Raw genomic sequence first — 19,386 nt, 5'->3', positions numbered from 1 at the left:
GGTCGTTCTTGCTCTAAGCCCAAAGTTCTCGAGTTCAAATTAAGCCACAACTTTCAATTTGTAGTACAGAATACAGATCGATTCCTTATACATGTATATTTAAAATTCACTGTCAGATTTAGAATAATGTCGGTGGCCTGGAGGTTGAGTGTGAGATTTCTATTCCTGCAACCCAGGTTCGAATCAAGGGGATGCTTGCTTTTTACTTTCAATCGTCTTAGCCGAGTCTTTTAGATAAATATATGAAAACAGCGTTCCTTTCTGGGGACCCAGATTGGGTAGCCGGTAGAGGCCTCGGCTGCGGAACGAGACGACCCAGGTTCGAGTCCCGCCTCGGACAGAGATGTCCGATGGAGGGAAACGCCTGGGATCGGAGATCCGTGGCGGTTGTCTAGCTAACTAGATAAAATAAAATAAAATAAAATGGAATTTTACTCTTTTTCTGGGCTGAGGTACAGGTAAAAAAAGGAATAAAAGCCTCTGTTATTTACACTGCCGGGATTCGAACCCACGACGACTCGATTGAACGTCAGAGTGCCTACCACTAGGCTAACACGCTCTTCTTAACTTAAAGAGTTTGGAAGATATATATAAATGTTCTGTTCAGATCAACGCAAAACAAAAAAGTCACACAGAAATTAAGTCTGCCGGGATTCGAACCCACGACGACTCGATTGAACGTCAGAGTGCCTACCACTAGGCTAACACGCTCTTCTTAACTTAAAGAGTTTGGAAGATATATATAAATGTTCTGTTCAGATCAACGCAAAACAAAAAAGTCAGACAGAAATTAAGTCAGCGCACATGCGCTCTTCTGATCTAGATTCTATAAAGACGACTGGCTGTGCCAACATGGCGCGCATGCCCACTAGCTCCCATATTTTCCCTTAGCCAATTTTCGAGAACAGGGATGTTATTAGGATGTTCTCTTGTAAAAAGCGCGAGTCAATTTTTTGGTGCACCTGTGTTTTTCCGAACATTTCTAAAAGAACCTAGTCCTCTTCTCTGAGGACCCACATTTCTGAATAACTTTAATCATTATTATTTTTGAATAATTATGTAAGAACGAATTATATGCCCAAGAACGTTCTGGCCAAAATGGGCAAATAGGACATAACCTGATTATTGATTTGGAGAGTTCAAACGAGTCCTTCAGACTTGCAATTCGGTCTTTTAAATGTAAGCGCGAAAAGGCATCGTCTGCAGCCGGTTACATTCACGTTGCTTTGTAGCACAAAACTGTACCAAATTAGCTAGTTTCGATATTGAGGGCGCTATTGATGAGTGTCAGCTCTCAATGTAGCAATGTTGACATCAGCTGTGTTCGTTGGCCGGATCGTCATCTAAACACGAAGAAAAAATAACCAAATGTGAGCTCATAGCGCAGTTTTGGTATTCCAGGAGAACAACACTTAAATAAACTTGGTTGCGGGTGAAAAGAAAGACATAAATATGGGACTAAAAAGCCTCGACTCCCACTTTAACACACAAGAAACAAAAATGTCTTCTGAATACATTTATTTATGTTGGTCATTTCTTTGAAGAGTACTGAATACTGAAATACGCCAATATGGATTTAATTTTGATTTGATTTATTTACTATTTCCACAAAATATTATTACAAAAAAAATTAAGAAAAGCAAATTCAAAGATTCCCAAAAGTTGAAATAGTAGGGATAACGCAAAAAAAAATTTAATTAACTTATTTCCATTGCGGTACCAATCGCATTTTTCGCAATGTTTTTAACACAATTATTGTGTTTGGTATTGCCAGAGGGGCCAATCTAGTTCTTTATAATATTCAACTTCCTGCCTCTCTGTACATGCAGAACGATGAGACACCGTACACTTTGATTTTGCACGGAAGTCACTGTGATCCACATTTATGAACTGGATACATCTAATGACGTCCATTGACGACAGGCCTCTTTCCAGTCTTCCAAACTGAAGGTTTCAGTAAAAGAAAAAGAAATCCCAAAGACGATTTCACTTACTTCACGATATTCTGTGAACAAGTAGTTTTCAAATGAGAGTCCGAATCTTCAGCTGTTCAAAATCCAGCCACAAGTCGATGAGCGACAGGTGTATACGTCAACTTACACGTCTTGCACTTTCTCGACGAAGGGGGATTCGGTGCAACTTTGCCATAACACGTAGTAATGGAATGGAATTGTCTTCAGTAACGCTCGACCGTGGCTTGCTGGACAACTGTGACATGCACATGAATGCTACCACGTCACAGTGCAAAGACTTGTCAACAAAACATTCACAATATGGCTGATACATACAGACCAGGCACCGTGCACAGGATTTCCCTGTATACACGCTTGAGCAGCCTAAGCGTTGGCATAACAATGGTACATTATCTTAACAATGGAAAAGGAATTCTCCAGTTTTTTTCTCTCTCTCTCTTTTCAACAACTTCACTTACTTGCCAGTGTCTAATCCTAATTGACAAAATGCGAGGTTTAAATCTCCGTCCACGTATGAACACCGCCAGGAAGCCTTTAAACCACCGAAATATCACTTAAGTTCGGGAGAAAGTGGTTCTAATATTTTTTTCCAGACACTGAGAAATTTTAGTTGACCATAACGCGAGCAATCAGGAAAGCCGGACCAATTCATATATTGGGCTGCAATCATAATAACCAAAATTCAATGAAAGGCGTGTTCTGTTGGATCAGATTGGAAATTTTGATGGCGTTTAAATGTAAGTGGCAGAATGTTTGCACTGTTCTGCTTTGCCCCAATCATCCATTTTGGGAGTTCGTCACTTTGCCGACCACCAGGTTTTCCCACCTTCGCTATGTCCGTAGTTGTGCGAGTAGCTGGCGAGGAACTTGGCGTTCTTACTGATGCCGGGCCCCGGTAGACCGTTTATTTCCCCCAGCAGCTCCGCTGACTTCACACCCTCTTCTGAGGAACAATTTGTGGGCGGTACCGAAGTACCGGTACCGCGCCTTGAGAACTTGGCGAACCGTGGCTTCAGTTTGGGCGGATCGGCGTCGGTTCGATTCATGGGTTGATACAGCGGGTGCGCCATGGTCGGAGATTCCCACTTACGGCTGAGGGAGATTTGATCCTGTCCCTCGCTGTCAGTCGTCTCCGTACCGGCGTTATTTGGCACACAATCACTGTCTTGTACCTCCGGGTGAGGCGAATACGAGCTGGGGAGAAAGATCTCTATCTGAGTCTTCCCGGCAGTGCCCGAAGACTTAGCTGGGACTCCTAATCCTATTCTCCCGGTGTTTTGAGGTCCAGCCGACATCAGCATGGGGGGAGAGGGTCTGCTCTCACTCAAATCTGCATGACAGATATAACAATCGCTTGGATTTGACTCCAAAAAAGTGTTTCAGTCACCAAAGCTGTGTCCTAGCCCACTTGCCCCGCATCCACTCCCAGATGTACCGTTCTTGTTAACAAGTGCTTATTTGGGGACCAGAGCACAATGAATATCAAGAAAAGAACTTGGCAAATATAATAGAATCCTGGAATTGACAAGAGAAGGGCAGAACTTAGATCTATTAAAAAGGACTTGAATGGTCCCAACAGAAAGCATGACAGTAACCTGTGCAAATAATTATGAATATTTTAACCGCTCCAGACATGCACATTTGATGATGTCGAGTCAAATCTTTTGACCAGAGACATGTTATACAAGTAAAACACATAAATCATGCAGGCTTCTTTTGTTCAATGTATCACGGTCCAAAGCTCATAGCGGACTCACCGAATCACAAACTACTCCAAACTGTCGTGTCGTAGGTCTGGTTCCTCACTGAGCAGAGAACAGTCGAACACCAGCTACTGAAGTTTTCAGGTTCATTATAACCACACTAGTCGAATCAAAGCAATCGTCACACGCTGAATCCACTTGATATAAACTATTAATCGGATCAGAATCTTCTCGGATAAAGGAATGCAAATCCAAGACAATTTCAACATCAAACTTGGAGTGAAGTCGTCGTATCAGCTTTATCTGCACGTTGGGGCACGCACAGCCTGACGAGAGATGCAGACTTGTTTATGTCTTGGGCTACCTTACATTAGCAGACCTCCCTGAGCGAAGCTAAAGGATCAATAAACATGATGGGCCTTCAAGCCGAGTTGGAATGCCTCTAAAGACGAATCGATTATGAGTATCGAATGGAGCCTCGTGGGAAGAATACGATTGAATTGGTCATCAATAAACACGTGACACAGGTCGGCTGTGAGTACACCACAAAAAGCTTCATTGGCATTACAACTGCATATTAACAGCGCTAGCGATAAAACGCACACAAACATTCAAAAGCACTAGGAATTTGCCGGATTTAAAATATATTCAAAGAAAAAAATAGGCAGAAAATTTGTTATTCTTCCAAAAGAAATACTGCGCCTGCCCACGTTACATGCTGAAAGTCTTCCACGAACGAATGATTCCGAATTTCACACTGGATGACTACACAGACAGGGAGTAAACCTTCTGTCCGAAAAAAAAAACCTCCGGGCGAAAAAAAACCCTGAGAATTGAACAAAATTGTCAAAATCCACATTGCTATGTTGAAGGAGTTTGTTTGGTTTCCTATCGCGGTCAGTGTGGAAAATAAAACTATTCATGAGTAACGTGTGAAGCTTAGAGTTTATCAAGAACTGCAGAAGAGAGGAAAAGTGTTTATTTTGGTTTATTAATTAAAATAGCATTGCAATGTTCAGCTTGGCTTTCAGCCTTAGAGAATCGTTTCCCATATTCCAAATGTCTTATTTATACAAAATATAAAAACGAATGCATTGTATTATGAAAATACAACTTCAGCTTACAACATGAAAACAATAATCACGTAACAAAAACAACTTTGAACTTTTTCAGCAGCGCACTCTCTTCACTACCAGATACAATTCTCACTATAAAAAAGTCAACCAGCACGTTACTTTAAAATGAAAAAATCGACTACGCGTATTATTGCAGTATTTGAAGAATGACCCTCGCCACATTTCTTTAACATTAATTCTGTACTTTTGTCTTTCGGTGGAAAACAGCTAAAATACATTTGCTGTGCTGTACAAAACTTATTATTGTATGTAATATTGACATGAGTGATCAAGTTTAGCATGGTCAGTTCAGCCGCCATCTTGGCCTCGTTGTGAATACCACTATAGATATGCACCATAATAAATGTAGTATAAGAATCAATAGCATATTTAGCTTTCTAAGCTGAACTTTTAACACTACTATACGACAAAAATACTTTTTAGACCAACATCTCTCCAAAAATGTTCAGTGTATTCCACATTGAATTGTCACCAACTTAATTTGCATTACTGTTACACGTCAAGTACATGTACTGAAACTGTAGTCACTTCATGTGTACGCATACGCAGTAAAAATCGACTGGATCACAGTCATAACTGGATGCATTTAACCCACGCTGAAATCCAAAACTGTGAATGACAACGAGTACTAGACGCCATTCATTAATACCTGGGACAGTTTTTCTATTCCTATTGGTCAAAACGCGTCACGTGACCGCGTATTAACATTTGATAATGCCCGCTGAGAAGTGATAACGCTAGCATAAATCACGCGCAATCACATTGACACGAAACAGTTTAATCGCTTCTGATTGGTCAGGCAGGAGTCCGTGTGCACGCCAAGCGCCACACCAGCCAAGTTCATTGATTAGAAGGGGGATCTATTGGACAACTTTAAAATTAATGTACCAAAAAATGTACGGGGGTGTACAGGATAATGAAAGTAAAAGTTTAGAACAAAATCGTTTGAAATCCATATGTGTACCTCTTTTGACCCTCTGAATAAAAAGGTATTTATGCATGGGAATGAATAAGGCTTTACTCAGGAGAACGGATAGTAGTGACCTCGCCTGGGCATTAGTCACGTCCATTCTCCTGAGAATATTGATTACTTTTTAAAGAACAATGTTCTCAGCAGTATTCGCTCTTTGCACGCTGCCGCCATTGGCATACAAAGTCTCGAATAGGCAGCTTGTACAATCGCGTGAGAATCGCTTTGTCCAATTGCATGGTGTAAGAACTAACGCAGCACGCGCAAAATTACATAAGCAACATACACAGGAATAACTGAACCGGCTGTTTTATTGTGTAAAGCGCCAGATCGAGGCTCTGCATGCCTATGGTGGCAGCGTGCCAAGAGCGAATACTAGCTTTTGCAGAGTTGTGGCATGGGGTTTCTATGGGGTGAAACATGGACGAATTACGCGTCTACGTCTCTGTACTAGCCTAGCAAGGGGTGTAGCCACCTACTCCAGCCTTGATCCTAAATTTACATAGCCCTGATGCCAGTACGGGTGCAGTAAATGTCATACTAGAAATAAGTTTAAAGTCTTGTCACTGTTTCTGTCCTCGTCAATATCAGTATCCACTTCGAGCAGAAGCACCCCCTCATCGGTTGAAAAGACCCATATTGGTCGGGAGTGGTCATTTTGTTGGTAGCGATGTGATGGTAATGCCTGCATTTAGTAGTTGCTCGAGAACCAGCGGAGTTAAGTTCCGATTAACCGAGTCTCCTTTGCTAAGAAAATTTCGTTCTCTCTCAGTCCAGCTTGTGGCTCAAAGTTCCACAGGAAGGTAACGTAATTTGTCTTACAACCCTTCCTCATCTGCTAGCAAGCACATTTGGGCCTCATAGGACCTGGACCATGGGGTCTGGAGGCGTTACCATTGGCCTGTGCAGGTGACGTAATGACGACACTGTTGACTCGTTTCCTGGTCTGTAAATTAACAAAACAGTGACAGTATTCTCATCGGAGTGATTTTGGGTGAGGAATGAGAGAAGACTTGGCAATCTCTTCCTCGTGGAGATTTAAAATAGAGGACTCCTATTCTCACAATTTGACTGTGGTCCTTACTTTATATACCTACAGTGTTGCCAATACATGAAGACATTTTTCTGTTTAGGACACATAAATAGCAGGCAAAGTACTAGTTTGCATCAGCAAAAACTTTCAAAAACGCGCGGGTATTATTCCCCGTCGCAGCCAGACCATCTGGACACTTTCTGGTCATGTGTTGCGCCCTCATTAGGCCTGACTGATCCAATTATCCTTAATTCCTTGACCGTGATCTACAGTGAAATGAAACGCCTGTTGTTACGCTTTTTTAAAATACAAGTTCATGTACATGTAACTACTGTCGAATTGTTGACCGAGAGCGCTCAAGTTTGACCCCCAAGAATTTTTAATAACAGGTTTAGAACTAAGCTCCTTACCTCTGTAACTTTGCTAGCAAGAAGAACCGCCATTGCTTCGAAGGCCTCTGTTATATTCGTGTTTTCATTTGCACTTGTCTCGAAAAATTTCAGGCCCCGATTCCTCGCAAACTGCCGATCCAAAAAGCGAAACAAAAACGAATAAAATCAAAAAGCTCTATAAAGGTAGCCTGGGAAGGATCGTTATCATATCAAATTTGGAACAGGTTTTTCAAAAACTCTCGCTGAATGTTAACATTAAAAACGGGTGCCTCAAACGAGCAACTGTTGCAAGTGAAGCCAACCTCAGTACACAGGTCAAACAGAACGAACAAAATGAGGTAAGTTAACCACCCGACTGGAATCGGGGTCAGCTCATGGGGGTAAATGGGTCAGCTGTCTGGCTTGAATCAACTCTACCCATTACCATCTTCACCTGCTAATTGGGGTAAATGGGTCAGCTATTTGATTTGGATCAAGTCTCCAACCATTACCTCTGTGCCTGTTAATTGGGGTAAATGGGTCAGCTATCTGACTTGGATCAACTCCAACCGTTACCTCTTCGCCTTCTTCTCGTGAGACAACTCGTTGCTCAACCACGTCACACTTGTTCCCCAAAATGATGATGTCTACGTCTTCCGGGGCGTACTGTCAGGGACGCAAAAATGACTTGGTAGCAAGAATTTGATGATAAAATGAAGATGACGACCAATTCATCATTATAGCAATAACAGGAGAAACAGCAAAAACTTGACCGCATCAACAGTCACAAACATCAGCAATTTGCAGTGGCAAAAGAACAGCAATGAATCAACAATTTCTTGTTTTCATCCTACTGAAAACAATGAAATATATCACCCCTGGTCGGCGTGCTTGTAAATCCCACCCTGATCTTTATTATTCAAATCCATTCCTGTAAGTATTAGTACACTAATTAGTCTCACGTTTTCGGTATACTCATGACGTCAGCAACTACCAAATTAGTCTTACAGGACTCCAGTAACAACCCACAACCAATCTAGCTGCACCCACTTACCTTTTTGATATCCTCCAACCAGCCAGTCAGTCCTTTTAGCGTGGTTTCCTCTGTGATGTCATAGACCAGCATGACCCCAGCGGCTCCCCGATAGTAAGCCTGAGTCATTGACCGGAACCGCTCCTGTCCCGAGGTGTCCCACAGTTGAATTTTGACTAATCTGTCGCCCACTTGGACGCAGCGAATTTTAAAATCCAACCCTATACGCCCATTGGCAGAAAAGATAAAATGGTGTCATAATGAGGCAAAGAAACATCCCTCATAAGCCTATAGACTGATCCGATAAGACGCCATAACTGCGGTAGCACTGTGGTGGCATTGAACTCACACAAGTGTGTAGTTGCACATTCCTCAGCTTGACGCACGCGTGCATTTGGCAAATCACGACACCTTATTGGTCGAAGAGGCATTTGACGCGCGTGTACCACCTGTCCACGAGCACTGCACCACTGCAGTAATGGCTTCTAATTCTGATTGTTGAATTACCTATCTTATATTTGCCTTGCATCACACAAAGAATCCCCATGGCTCAGTTTCTGGGATCACAAGTCACATCAATTTACGGATACGGTGATTAAATGAAAGGACAGTTGTGCCCAAGCCGCGGGTTAAGTCACGGTTCACTGTCAAACTTTACAAAGCACATCTAGTGCTGCATCGGTGGAGCTTAGGTTGATCATACCCTGGGGGACCAAGGTCGTAGGAATGCAAAGGATCTACAACACAACCTACAAAGGTCGATTCGCTTTTTTCGGGAGCTGAGCTCAAGGTTTACTGAAAGGTTCTTTTCATCGGTCCAATGCTTGTGAATTGACTCGCTTGAACTTTTTGAAGCATGGATAACAACAAAACTTTCAGTTTTGAATGGCCACACAATCAGGGACGACCGTTTTTCAAGATTTCTGTTCCAAATTACCACATTTGATATATAATCTTTGATATGCAAGCTTCTTGGTATCTAGCCCTTCCCCAAAAACGTAAAGATGCTTCCATTGCTAAAGATCGAAATAGTGGGCCGTAAATTGCTGAATGGGGATTCGACAGAATAGCCCATCCGGTCTAAATAAGAGGATTTTTACACCTCTTCATATGTGACAAACAGAATTTTGAAGAATTTGACTCACCGAGTGTTGCTTTACACTTGTTAGGGAACTCTCCATCCACGAACCTCCGCAAGATGCAGGTCTTGCCGACACTTGAGCCACCCACTATTAGCACCTTGAAAGGCTGGTCCCGTCTGGCGTCTTGACCCCTGGCACCTTGTCTTGCCGGACCACCATTCATCATCTCTGGAAACAACACCAGTAGATTTCTGAGCGGGTTGGTCGAGGAGGCACTCGTGCTGCCGGGTTTATGGCCCCGTGTTAAGTTCCCAATTACTACAGTTAATCTGCGGCTAGATGCAAGGAATGCTGTCTTAGCCGATGGCCTTTCTTAAGTCCACCAATGATAATAAGAAACTACGATGTCGCCCTTGGGAGATCCAGGTTGTTACAGTCATTTGAAAAAGTTTAGGACCACCCATACAAAAATGCTTTTAACTGAAGAAAAGCAAACATAAACCAATCAGTCAAATTTATTTTCAATGTGTAACCTTAGTATCTTGGTTAAACAGCTATTAGACTAAGGTACGTTTCCATGATTTGAAATGTTAACAGTAATATTTATTGTGCCCTGACTTTATTTCTGATTACTCAGACTGGCCTTTTTTTACCAATGCTGCCTTACAGACAACGTGTCATATTAGACCTGCCTTTGCAAAAAATTCCATTTAAATGGGTATGTAGCACTACACTGATGTTATGGACCACTGTAAAAATCATGTTAAGTAATCAGTCAATGAGACAATGTAATGCAGGCCTAGCGACAGAAATACCAACAAAATTCCAGGTGGCCTTAAATTCTTGCAAATGACTGTAAAATATAGCAACACAATGGAACAATTATGCCTGGTCATGGCTCTTCTTTCCCGTTTGTATTTGGTCCTGCATTGTATCGAGCCTATACCCCTGAGGGTATCAGGTCATGATTAGGTCAGTAGCTAAGTGTTTGGTCGTCGATGTTGCAACGTCATACAGCGAGTTGGTACAGTGTTCTCACTCTTTCAAGACAAGGGTTTTGCGCCATCTTAATAAGTTCCATTGGGCTGTGACTCGAGACTCTAGACCTTTCACTTACGTGTCGTCTTCGCGATACTTAAAGTTATCTCTGTACCTCTGTAGTTGAGGTCTTTAATAATCATCAACTCCAGAATGCTGCTGGTAGGCCTACGCGCAGGAGTTTTCAAGACAGGTCACAGAGGCCATTCATTCAACCTGGCACACACTGCTTTTCGTCCAAGTTAGAATGTTGGAGCCAACTTGGGTAAAGAACAGAGGTCACAGCCGCGCGATCGGGTGCATTGTCGTTAGCTACCGTATAATGAGACTGCCATTCCTGGTAAAATGCCCAGGCATTTCAGTTGAACGATTTTTGGCAATGAGGTCTCAATGTTTGGCATTGTCCTGCTCACTATGGACGCATACTCACAGGTCTTTTTGTACGCTCAGTGGACAGTATAGTATTGGTACTTGTACTCCCCTTTAGTGATTCCACTAAAAAGCTGACCATGAGACACACTCCCTACCATTTTCTAAATACAGCAATTTCAGTACAGACTTGGGTTGTCGGGCTTTAATTGGAGTTCGATGTTTTTTGTTTGTTGCTCAACGATGTCACGAAATTTCGAAAAACCAAATGGAAGAACGAAAAACAACAAGTAGCAAACTTTCGCCGAATTCCAACAAACCTGCACGAATTGGTGCAACAGCATGGGATCAATCTCACAACTTGCGTTTGATTTCTCAACTTATAGTCTCAAAACTTAATAAGGTATCTTGTACTAGCAGACAATCCTTCACCGTACAGTGCGGTAGGAGAAATCGTGCCGAGTTCGCTACTATCAAGTAAGCCAACGAGAGGTGTAAAGAAATCTGCGTAAATGCATGAGCACACGTATACCTGGGTTACGATAAAGAACGGCCACGCCATTTACACTCGATGCCGCGATCGTTTCCCGACCCAGGGGCCAAAAAGCATCATTCCGGAGGCTCGCCGGAACCGCACCGTTTCTTCCCCAAGATGTCGATCTGATCCTCGTGGTTCTCATTTCACCCTCCTCGAAGTCTAATTAAATCACCAGTACACTGGAGACAGTATGCAAAATTCACCCGTCACTCTCTTAACGTAGATTGTTGTCAGCTAGGGAGTCACGGGTGACTGCCTACCCACAGGGAGCATGTTCTTCGTGCGCAACGACTTCATGTTTTAGTAAAAGGGTTGTCTGTTTGGCCTTCGAATATTTCCTCCTAACTCCCATTCGATGCATGTGCATTACTTGATTCGTTCTCAGGGGTGACCCTGCGACAGTGACTTTGGACTAACATTGTTTTTCTCCATCATCCACTAGTACGAAGGTGGAACTTGGAGTCTGTTAATTCTCCAACATTAATCAACTTAATGACCGTCAATCTCTCTTATTACTACATGTACATATTGTGATTGAGCGCTCAGCTAGTCCATGCCCCGTTTTAAGCCTGCCCAATTTTTGTGATGGGCGCATTTATGCCTTTTCGGAATATCGAGTGGAACGTTTTCTGTGGGATTTTGGGTCAGTCAAACCACTGAACCACGTAGAATTCAGAGTCATTAATCTAACTTTGCACTATACAGGTGATTGTTGTCAGGAGCACTGAACTTATTTCCCGCTTAACTTTTACAGAGCAGAAAATTTTACAATTGCCTGCAATTTTCCCAGTGTGTAAAACTTATTAAATACGCGACGCATAGCCTTGTAAACATTGATAAAAAGGATTAGCCGTATTCCATGCAAGCAGCGCGTTGACATGATGGAGTATTGACCAAAGGTCAGAGGTTGGTAAATAAATCAGCTAACTTGGAAGCCAGTAACCAGGCACCAGCCGAACGTGCTGTGCGTCGAGCGTTTAAATGCCAAAAAATCATATGAAATGGTCTCTTTGATGACACCCAAAAGAACATATATGGGCTGATTCAGAAAGAAAAAGGTTTCACTCAGCACTCTCAGTTGAAGATTCTACGTCTAGCTAGGTCTCCTTCTGTCAACATTTCACTGGTTCTGAGGGTACAGAAAAATGCAGTGACATTCTGCGAGCAATTCAGAAGTTTTGCGTAATTGTCTCGCGAACCATCGCGTCAGAATGGCCGAGCGGTCTAAGGCGCAGACTCAAGTAACTCCTTCGCTGATTGTGAATCCCTGTATTCTCAGGCTGGAGTCTCCATTTGGAGGCTTTAGGTTCAGATCGCACTTCTGAAAAGTGGACTTCTTTGGATTGTGATTTCATTTTCAGTCGGTAATAGCTTTATACTCATACAACCCAGAAAGTGCCGTTCACTAATAGTTTGTAAATATAATTATTTACGAGCTGTGACCGGTACTTTTTGACAATTTTATCGAAAAGGTTGTCTAAGAAGAACTTCAAATTACCTGCTATTAATCACAGCGGGCGTCAAGACGAATGTATCATTCTCCAAATAGTTTGCAACATGTACATTAATTGTATAGAGTTCAGTTCCTTGAACGCCCGTAACGTGTAAAAACGAGATATGACATAAATGATAGGTGTTAAGGTTTTGTTGAGCCTTACACCAAATCAACCGGAGGGTTTTTAGCAGAAAGAATAGCTTTGTCTTCCAATCACAGCAGGCAGTGGACAAGAGCTGCGATAGACTGGGCTGGTTGGACAATCTTGGCTTGCGCACAAATCGAGTGTAACGGTCTCGTTATAGTTTGGTCCTGCGTTTCCAGAAGATTTTTTTCATCTTTTTTCCTTACGAAGGTTTTTCTCTGTAATCCTTCACCTGTAGAAATTGCCAAAGTTGCTCTCATCAAACGACAAAGAGTCAGTTTCTTTGGTTCTACCATTGTCAATAAATATGATACACTCACCAGCAAACCACTGCACAGCCGTTGAGAATGAATAGGTGTGATTTCTCACATCTGAGGCGTCAGTTCCAAGCTCCGTATCACCAGCGTTTCCTGGAGATGTTTGTGTCGGCATACACTCGGATAACAGAAGTCGATATAAAGCAACCTGTCGACACGTGTCGACTTTCGGCTAAACCATATAATGTCAACACTATAGAAGGCAGCTTACACTGAAAACTTCACTATGGAAGCGACAGATGACCTCCGAGTCAGCAACATCGGTCACTTTGTGTCCAAGGCTGTACTCAGTCAGTGTTTTTGACACAGCAAGCAGCTAGCTCATCATAAAAGGACGTCAAATCAGTACGTATTTCACTATTTAGCACACATTTAATATTGAATTTAAAGGTACAATTAACACCAGAACACCGGAAGCAGCCCAGACTTGAAAAAAAAAAACATTCATCTGCCATGCCAGGGTTTACAAACAGCGGCCGGCTGATTATTACCTACATTTTCTAGGTTTCCATTCGAGAACTTTGGCACTTCACCAAGATATTGTAAAAACCATTAATCTCCTGCAGATAACATTTCAACTTCGACCACAATTACTCCCACCGCAAATAGTTCAACGTTCCAAAGACTAACACAGCGGACAAAGAGCCGCGATAACTTTTTATCTGCCTATCCTGACAACCATGTTTGATTCCATTCAGTGGTGCCATATTACACCAGACTGTAATCTTCGGGACGCACCAGTTCAAACAAGATGTCCGAGTTTTTGTTGATAGTCTGAAATCAGGTCCCGGCCACATTGGATTCCCCTACCACACAAAAATCAGTGTGAGGTGGAAATGCGGTTGCCAATTGGCGGCTGGGGTTTGGGGAAAGCAATCAATCTTCTCAAAAAGAAACTTGAAGAACATAGCCAAGGACAAGCACAACCTTATAGTAGATTAGACGAGTTGTAGGTGCATTTCAAAGCTGTCTGCAGATCTTTATGTGTACACGAGAGATCATTATCCCCCACAGTAATGGTGCATATCAGTATGGTACATAGAAAGAAAAGTGGAATGCCGCGTGGATACTGCAATCCACTAAACAGTAAATGAAGACAATCCATATGAGAGTTCTTCCACACGACACTGCACTAGAGCGCAATACACATAATTATCGGGTATCCCATTACTGCAAACCCCGAAGTTAGAAGTCGTAACGCGGCAAACCCACTTATGAAACTGCTGTTAATTTTAGCAAGCGCTCAGCCTACTAACTCAGTGTTTGAACGCAAGCGCCAAGCTGGCTGATTCAAGGTCGTTGTGTTAGTCAAGCAGATGTGTATACCGTTAGTCGACAAATTCTAGGTTTTTCCCAATTTTTGGTATAGGGCCGATTCTGCCTAGTTTCCCTTGAGTGAAATAAATCCTTCTATTGAATGAGAACTTGGTGCAGCTACGTTTTAGCACATTGATACTGCTGTTTATGGTAGATGCGTATTACGTCAGTACTATACTCAACATTATCTTGGACTGAAAGAATACAAGTGTGTGGATATAGAGTGCGGAAGTGAAACGTCACACGCACACTTAAGTGTGTAAAAGCGCGAGTACCCGTGCGTGAATCAACGCGCGCGCGTACTCCATTCATTTGTACGGCATCAACTGGTTCCGAATGACGTCACACTTCGGTACTCTATAGCAGCCAGAAGTTTAAATCATTTCCATTTTACTTGAACATAATTACCTACTTATCAAGAGTGAAGCCACAAGACCGATTTATCACGCTGGAGATGGAGACTAGGTATCACTACTCCAACTCTACCAGCCACGAAGTTAGAGCAATGATCACTAAGCGTACAAAACTGTCCATTGCACTAAAATCGGAATCAGTTACTTCCAAATGTACTCTCAGTCTGTAAAATAGACATCCGTACAATTTCAACAACAATTACTTGTTACGCTTGCTCGAACATTGAACGGGCGCTTGAAAGTCCGGGTAACCTACATTCAAATTTCAACTTTATTAATATTCACCCGTTTCAAAGAGTTTAACACATCAGTTTGTGCCGACACGGTACAGAAATTACGCCCCCCCCCAAAAAAAAATCAAAACTTTTGGTGTCTAGCAAAATGGCTCAGATTCTTTTTCTGAAACTTAATTTCAAGCACCAATGTACGTTTGGCTGAGTTAACAAATACGCAGTGGCTATGAGGTGACCCATGAATTAAAATTTTCAGTTTTGCAGATTTGACATCGCCCACTAACCTTGAAATGCTTGAACAGCGTGCGTGGTTAGTTTACCAATAAGGTGCAGTGTGAAGCTGGCTGTACACGTCTATTGTGCGCAGAAAAAAACAACCAAAAAAACGCGTGTTTTGAGGAATATGATAAACATTTACTTACATTCTAGGAGCTCTTTCTCCTGACGACTGAAATTATTATTCCTGAAAACGTGAACATCTTTCATCATCGCCATCACGATGCAGTCATGTGGCACGCAAGCCTTGGGAAAACAACATATGTATGCTTTTAGCATATTCTTTTGCTAAATTTCGGGAATGGATTTGTTCTCTGCCCATGACGAGATCATAAATAATGTGGGTATGTGGTTGTTTCCCCGGGCCTAACCTTAGTTTGAGGATAAAGTCTGAAACCGGTTGGGGTCTCGACCCTCGCCTAAACTCGGGTTCCTCCTCGGTCCAGAGATCACTCAAAGCGACCTAAAGGCTAAGGGAGCAGATCAGTTTTGGTTGAAACATACCGTCGATTATGATGACTGTGATGCTTTCTGCCAATCAGACAACAATGATTAATCAGGGGGCACCTACCCCCCACAAATTCCCAGTACCCCCACCACAAAAAAACTGATGATTGGATGGTGAACAAGACTAACAAAAGCTCCCCCCCCAAAAAAAAATACAACACTGAAAGCTGGTGCCCCCTTGAGTCCCCTCTAACTTGTAAAATCCTACCAACGTCACTGCTTGCCCCTCATCTAGTCACATTAACAGCGCCACCTTTGACCCTGTGGACAGATGACATTACAAGTGATATCTATCTAAGCTATCGAAGCGACGTAATGAATTCCCGTTTTTGAAATGTCTTAAATGGTGTAGTGCATTGTCCCCTCTTCATGAATCATTTGTCACCCCAGCTACTGAAAAAAAGTAGCGCACCAGGTTTCACGGGCTAGTATTAAGTCGCTTCCTATCTATCAAAACATTTCCTGGTTTTAGTTACAGAGGAATTCCAGCAGTCAATTAACTTTCTATTCAACAGTGTAGATTGCTGGATAGAGCACTATACGCCGGTGTCTGACGTGACCAGGAGGGCTGGCGGTGCGGTACAAAGTCGATAGTGGGTCATTAAACTTGGAAGTGGAACAACCGTGACGGAATGCTAATTAAGCTCCTTCAACTTGAACGAGGAATTTGACCAAATTTTGTATTAGCACTAGCTGAAGTCTCCAAGAAAACGTGAGGAGCTTGCATAAGAGATAGTCAGTGATATCCTATGTCAAAATTCGGCGCATCATTTTTGAAGCCCTGAGTAGCTAGTTCGGGGTAGTCTGCGTTTGTGAACGGCGCCCCCTTTTTGTCATTCTGCAACAACAACTCATGCGCTGCCTCGGCCCCGTAAAGTCGAGTAGTACGCCCCCATGACTTACTGCTCGCTATTGGAAGCCATGATTGGGTATAAAATAACCGCTGACGACGAGCTTTGGTCATGCTCACCTAAACCGAAGGTGTTTTTGCGAGACCCCTAATAAATTACGAACCAGACAAAACGATATCCACAATCTCCTGGGAGTTTCATTTAAGACGAGATATGTGACCCATTCTGTGAAAATGAGTCTTCAGTTGCCAGGGCTACTTTTTGAGTTTTCGTTTGTACTGGAAAGAGCAAATTGAGTTTTTTGTTTTGATGTATCACTCAGTTTGGTATTTCCTGATAAATTGGATACTCCATGGTGAAAAATGCTGTAGGTTCCCACTGACTTACACTGTGCAAAATTATTCTGAAGGATTTTTACTCCAAAGTGGCTCAGGCGACTTAGACTCATTTCCACAGAGTGGGTCACATATGTACAATGCCATACTGCATATATTTTAAAGATAGAGTTACTAGCAGATTGGTTTTCGTCAAGGGAATGCTGATTTGTAGACCAAAGTATCAAGAAAGATACAATTACAATCAGCTGTAAAAGTTACAGTTCCATACAGTACATACTTCTTGAAGGTACATTGACCATATGATTTGGTAAGAATTGGATATGGAGTGAGATCTTTGTTGTTGGAGCGAAGAATCCTTGGCGGATTACATTTTCTGATTAATCCTTGGACTGAGATAGACTGGAGCAGCTTCATGTATAGATTTGTAAAACAAGATCAGAATTAATTAAAAGTTATCCGGAATTTCATTGGTAGCCAATGAAGATGTCGTAAAACAGGAGAGATATAGGTCCATGTAAGCGTGTTCTGGGGATCATTCTATAAATTTTGTTTTGTATTTTGTATTACGTGCTCACCTCAGAAAAATCATAGTTTTCGGTGTCTAGCGAAATCGTTCAAATTATTTTACTAAAACTCAGTTTCACATGTACGGTTGACAGCATTGACAAATACACAGTGGTTATGAAGTGGCCCATAAAGTTAGATTTCCATGTCAGTAAAACTGATCTGACATGGTCCACTAATCTCAAACTACTTGAATTGCGTACGTTGTTAGTTTGCCAATAAGGTATGGAGCAAATGGGTGTACACGTCTTTTGTGTGCTGAGAAAATCCATTTAGTCTGCAGTGTCTGCCTGTCGGGCTAGAGGACTTTAGCCTTTTTGAAGCATGGCGGAAACGGGAGGACACTATTTGAAATGGGTAAATTTGGACCAAACAAAAGATTTTACCCAAACCAATCGGCACTCTCCTATTGTGTCCGCCACGCTTCTAAAAAGCCTATTGGTAACTGCCAGAAAATTGCATGCCTGAGTTATACATTTGAACGTAAATAAGCACAAAAGGGGCGGTGTATTAAGCAAGTTTTCTACATAGTGTTTTGAGGAATATGATATTCATTTACTTACATTCTAAGACCTGTTTCTCCGGAAGGCTGAAATTATCATACTCCTACATGGAATTCGGAAAACACAAACATCTTTCTTCATCGCCACCACGACGCAGTCATGAGGCACGCACGTCATATTAGCGCTAAGCGTCGCCTTTGACCCTGTGGACAGATGAGATCACATGTGACATTTCTCAAACACTTTTCCTTGTTTCGGTTCCACCGGAATTCCAGCAGAACTCAGAACTTTCAATTCAACAGTGTAGATTGCTGGATGGAGCACTGCCGTACAACAGACATGGCATAATGGTTCCAAAATAACGAGGTCTGACGGTGCAGTACAACGTCTGTAGTAGAAGAAGTGCAACAGCAGTGACGGAATGCATATTAGGTTCCTTCAACTTTAACAAGGAATGTGATAAGTCTCAAACAAAACATAATTGGGAGGAGCCTACACGAGGGAACGTCTATGAGGTAGCTATAGTTTTGAGTACAATGTCCAATTCTTATGGCTTTGTTCACCAAGGAGTCTACGTTTGTTGGAGCCTACACGAGGGAACGTCTTTGAGGTAGCTATAGTTTTGAGTACAATGTCCAATTCTTATGGCTTTTTTCACAAAGGAGTCTACGTTTGTTGGTGGCGCCCCCGTTTGTCATTCCGCAATCACGGCCTGTGCGCTACTTGTCCCCGAGCTACGTAGGGTGCAGACCGAGTACAGCCAATCGTGATAAATACCTGCAAAATACCTTTTTCTACAGAAGCTTACCCGTAAAAAGCCGCCGTGCAGCCCTCGCCACTTTGAAAATTGGATACCTACACACTTCTCGAGAAATAGACCGTTTCAAGCACCGATTTGTTCCAAATCAGCACAAGCTGGCGTTCGTTTGGGTCACCTAAACCTGCCTTTTCTAAAAGTTTTCACGTTCGTGGGCCACAAAATGCTCTATTTCATAGAAACACACACACTGTGATTTGGCCGCCGTACGCAGTACTCACATAATCATGCCCAGTAGTGTGCCCCCAGGATAAACCGCTGGTTATTGGCAGCCATCCCGGACATAAAGTAGCCACTGACGACGAGGTTGGGTCATGCTCACCTACATGGAGAGACACCTGATAATGCAATGTACATGTATTTC

At 42.4% G+C, this 19,386-nt stretch overlaps 2 protein-coding genes across 5 annotated transcripts; both read right to left on the bottom strand.

The window, feature by feature from the left end:
- Window positions 1-736: 736 nt before the first annotated feature.
- Window positions 737-4,507, bottom strand: LOC110978452 (uncharacterized). Its single transcript, XM_087148681.1, has 3 exons — window positions 3,731-4,507; window positions 1,995-3,303; window positions 737-1,343 (listed from the first exon to the last, which is right to left on the bottom strand). The coding sequence occupies exon 2, from the start codon at window positions 3,272-3,274 to the stop codon at window positions 2,771-2,773; it is 504 nt and encodes a 167-aa protein (XP_087004807.1). The 5' UTR covers window positions 3,275-3,303; window positions 3,731-4,507; the 3' UTR covers window positions 737-1,343; window positions 1,995-2,770.
- Window positions 4,508-4,633: 126 nt separating this feature from the next.
- On the bottom strand, window positions 4,634-19,370 carry LOC110978860 (ras-related protein Rab-8B-like). 4 transcript variants are annotated; one of them, XM_087148678.1, is made up of 8 exons: window positions 19,244-19,370; window positions 18,266-18,408; window positions 15,589-15,688; window positions 9,365-9,529; window positions 8,241-8,440; window positions 7,763-7,852; window positions 7,226-7,336; window positions 4,634-6,728 (listed from the first exon to the last, which is right to left on the bottom strand). In XM_087148678.1, the coding sequence occupies exons 4-8, from the start codon at window positions 9,525-9,527 to the stop codon at window positions 6,621-6,623; spliced, it is 672 nt and encodes a 223-aa protein (XP_087004804.1). In that variant the 5' UTR covers window positions 9,528-9,529; window positions 15,589-15,688; window positions 18,266-18,408; window positions 19,244-19,370; the 3' UTR covers window positions 4,634-6,620. The 4 variants fall into 4 exon arrangements, with proteins under 4 accessions (XP_087004804.1, XP_087004805.1, XP_087004803.1 ...); XM_087148679.1 differs by lacking the exons at window positions 18,266-18,408; window positions 19,244-19,370 and adding an exon at window positions 15,814-16,018; XM_087148677.1 differs by lacking the exons at window positions 15,589-15,688; window positions 18,266-18,408; window positions 19,244-19,370 and adding an exon at window positions 13,207-13,720.
- Between the last annotated feature and the right edge of the window lie 16 nt (window positions 19,371-19,386).

This window comes from Acanthaster planci, linkage group LG18 (genome assembly GCF_054643075.1).
Source record: "Acanthaster planci isolate LZ-2023a linkage group LG18, COTS_SCS, whole genome shotgun sequence".
Classification (NCBI taxonomy): Eukaryota; Metazoa; Echinodermata; class Asteroidea; order Valvatida; family Acanthasteridae; genus Acanthaster; species Acanthaster planci.
This window is presented reverse-complemented; position numbering and strand designations above follow the sequence as displayed.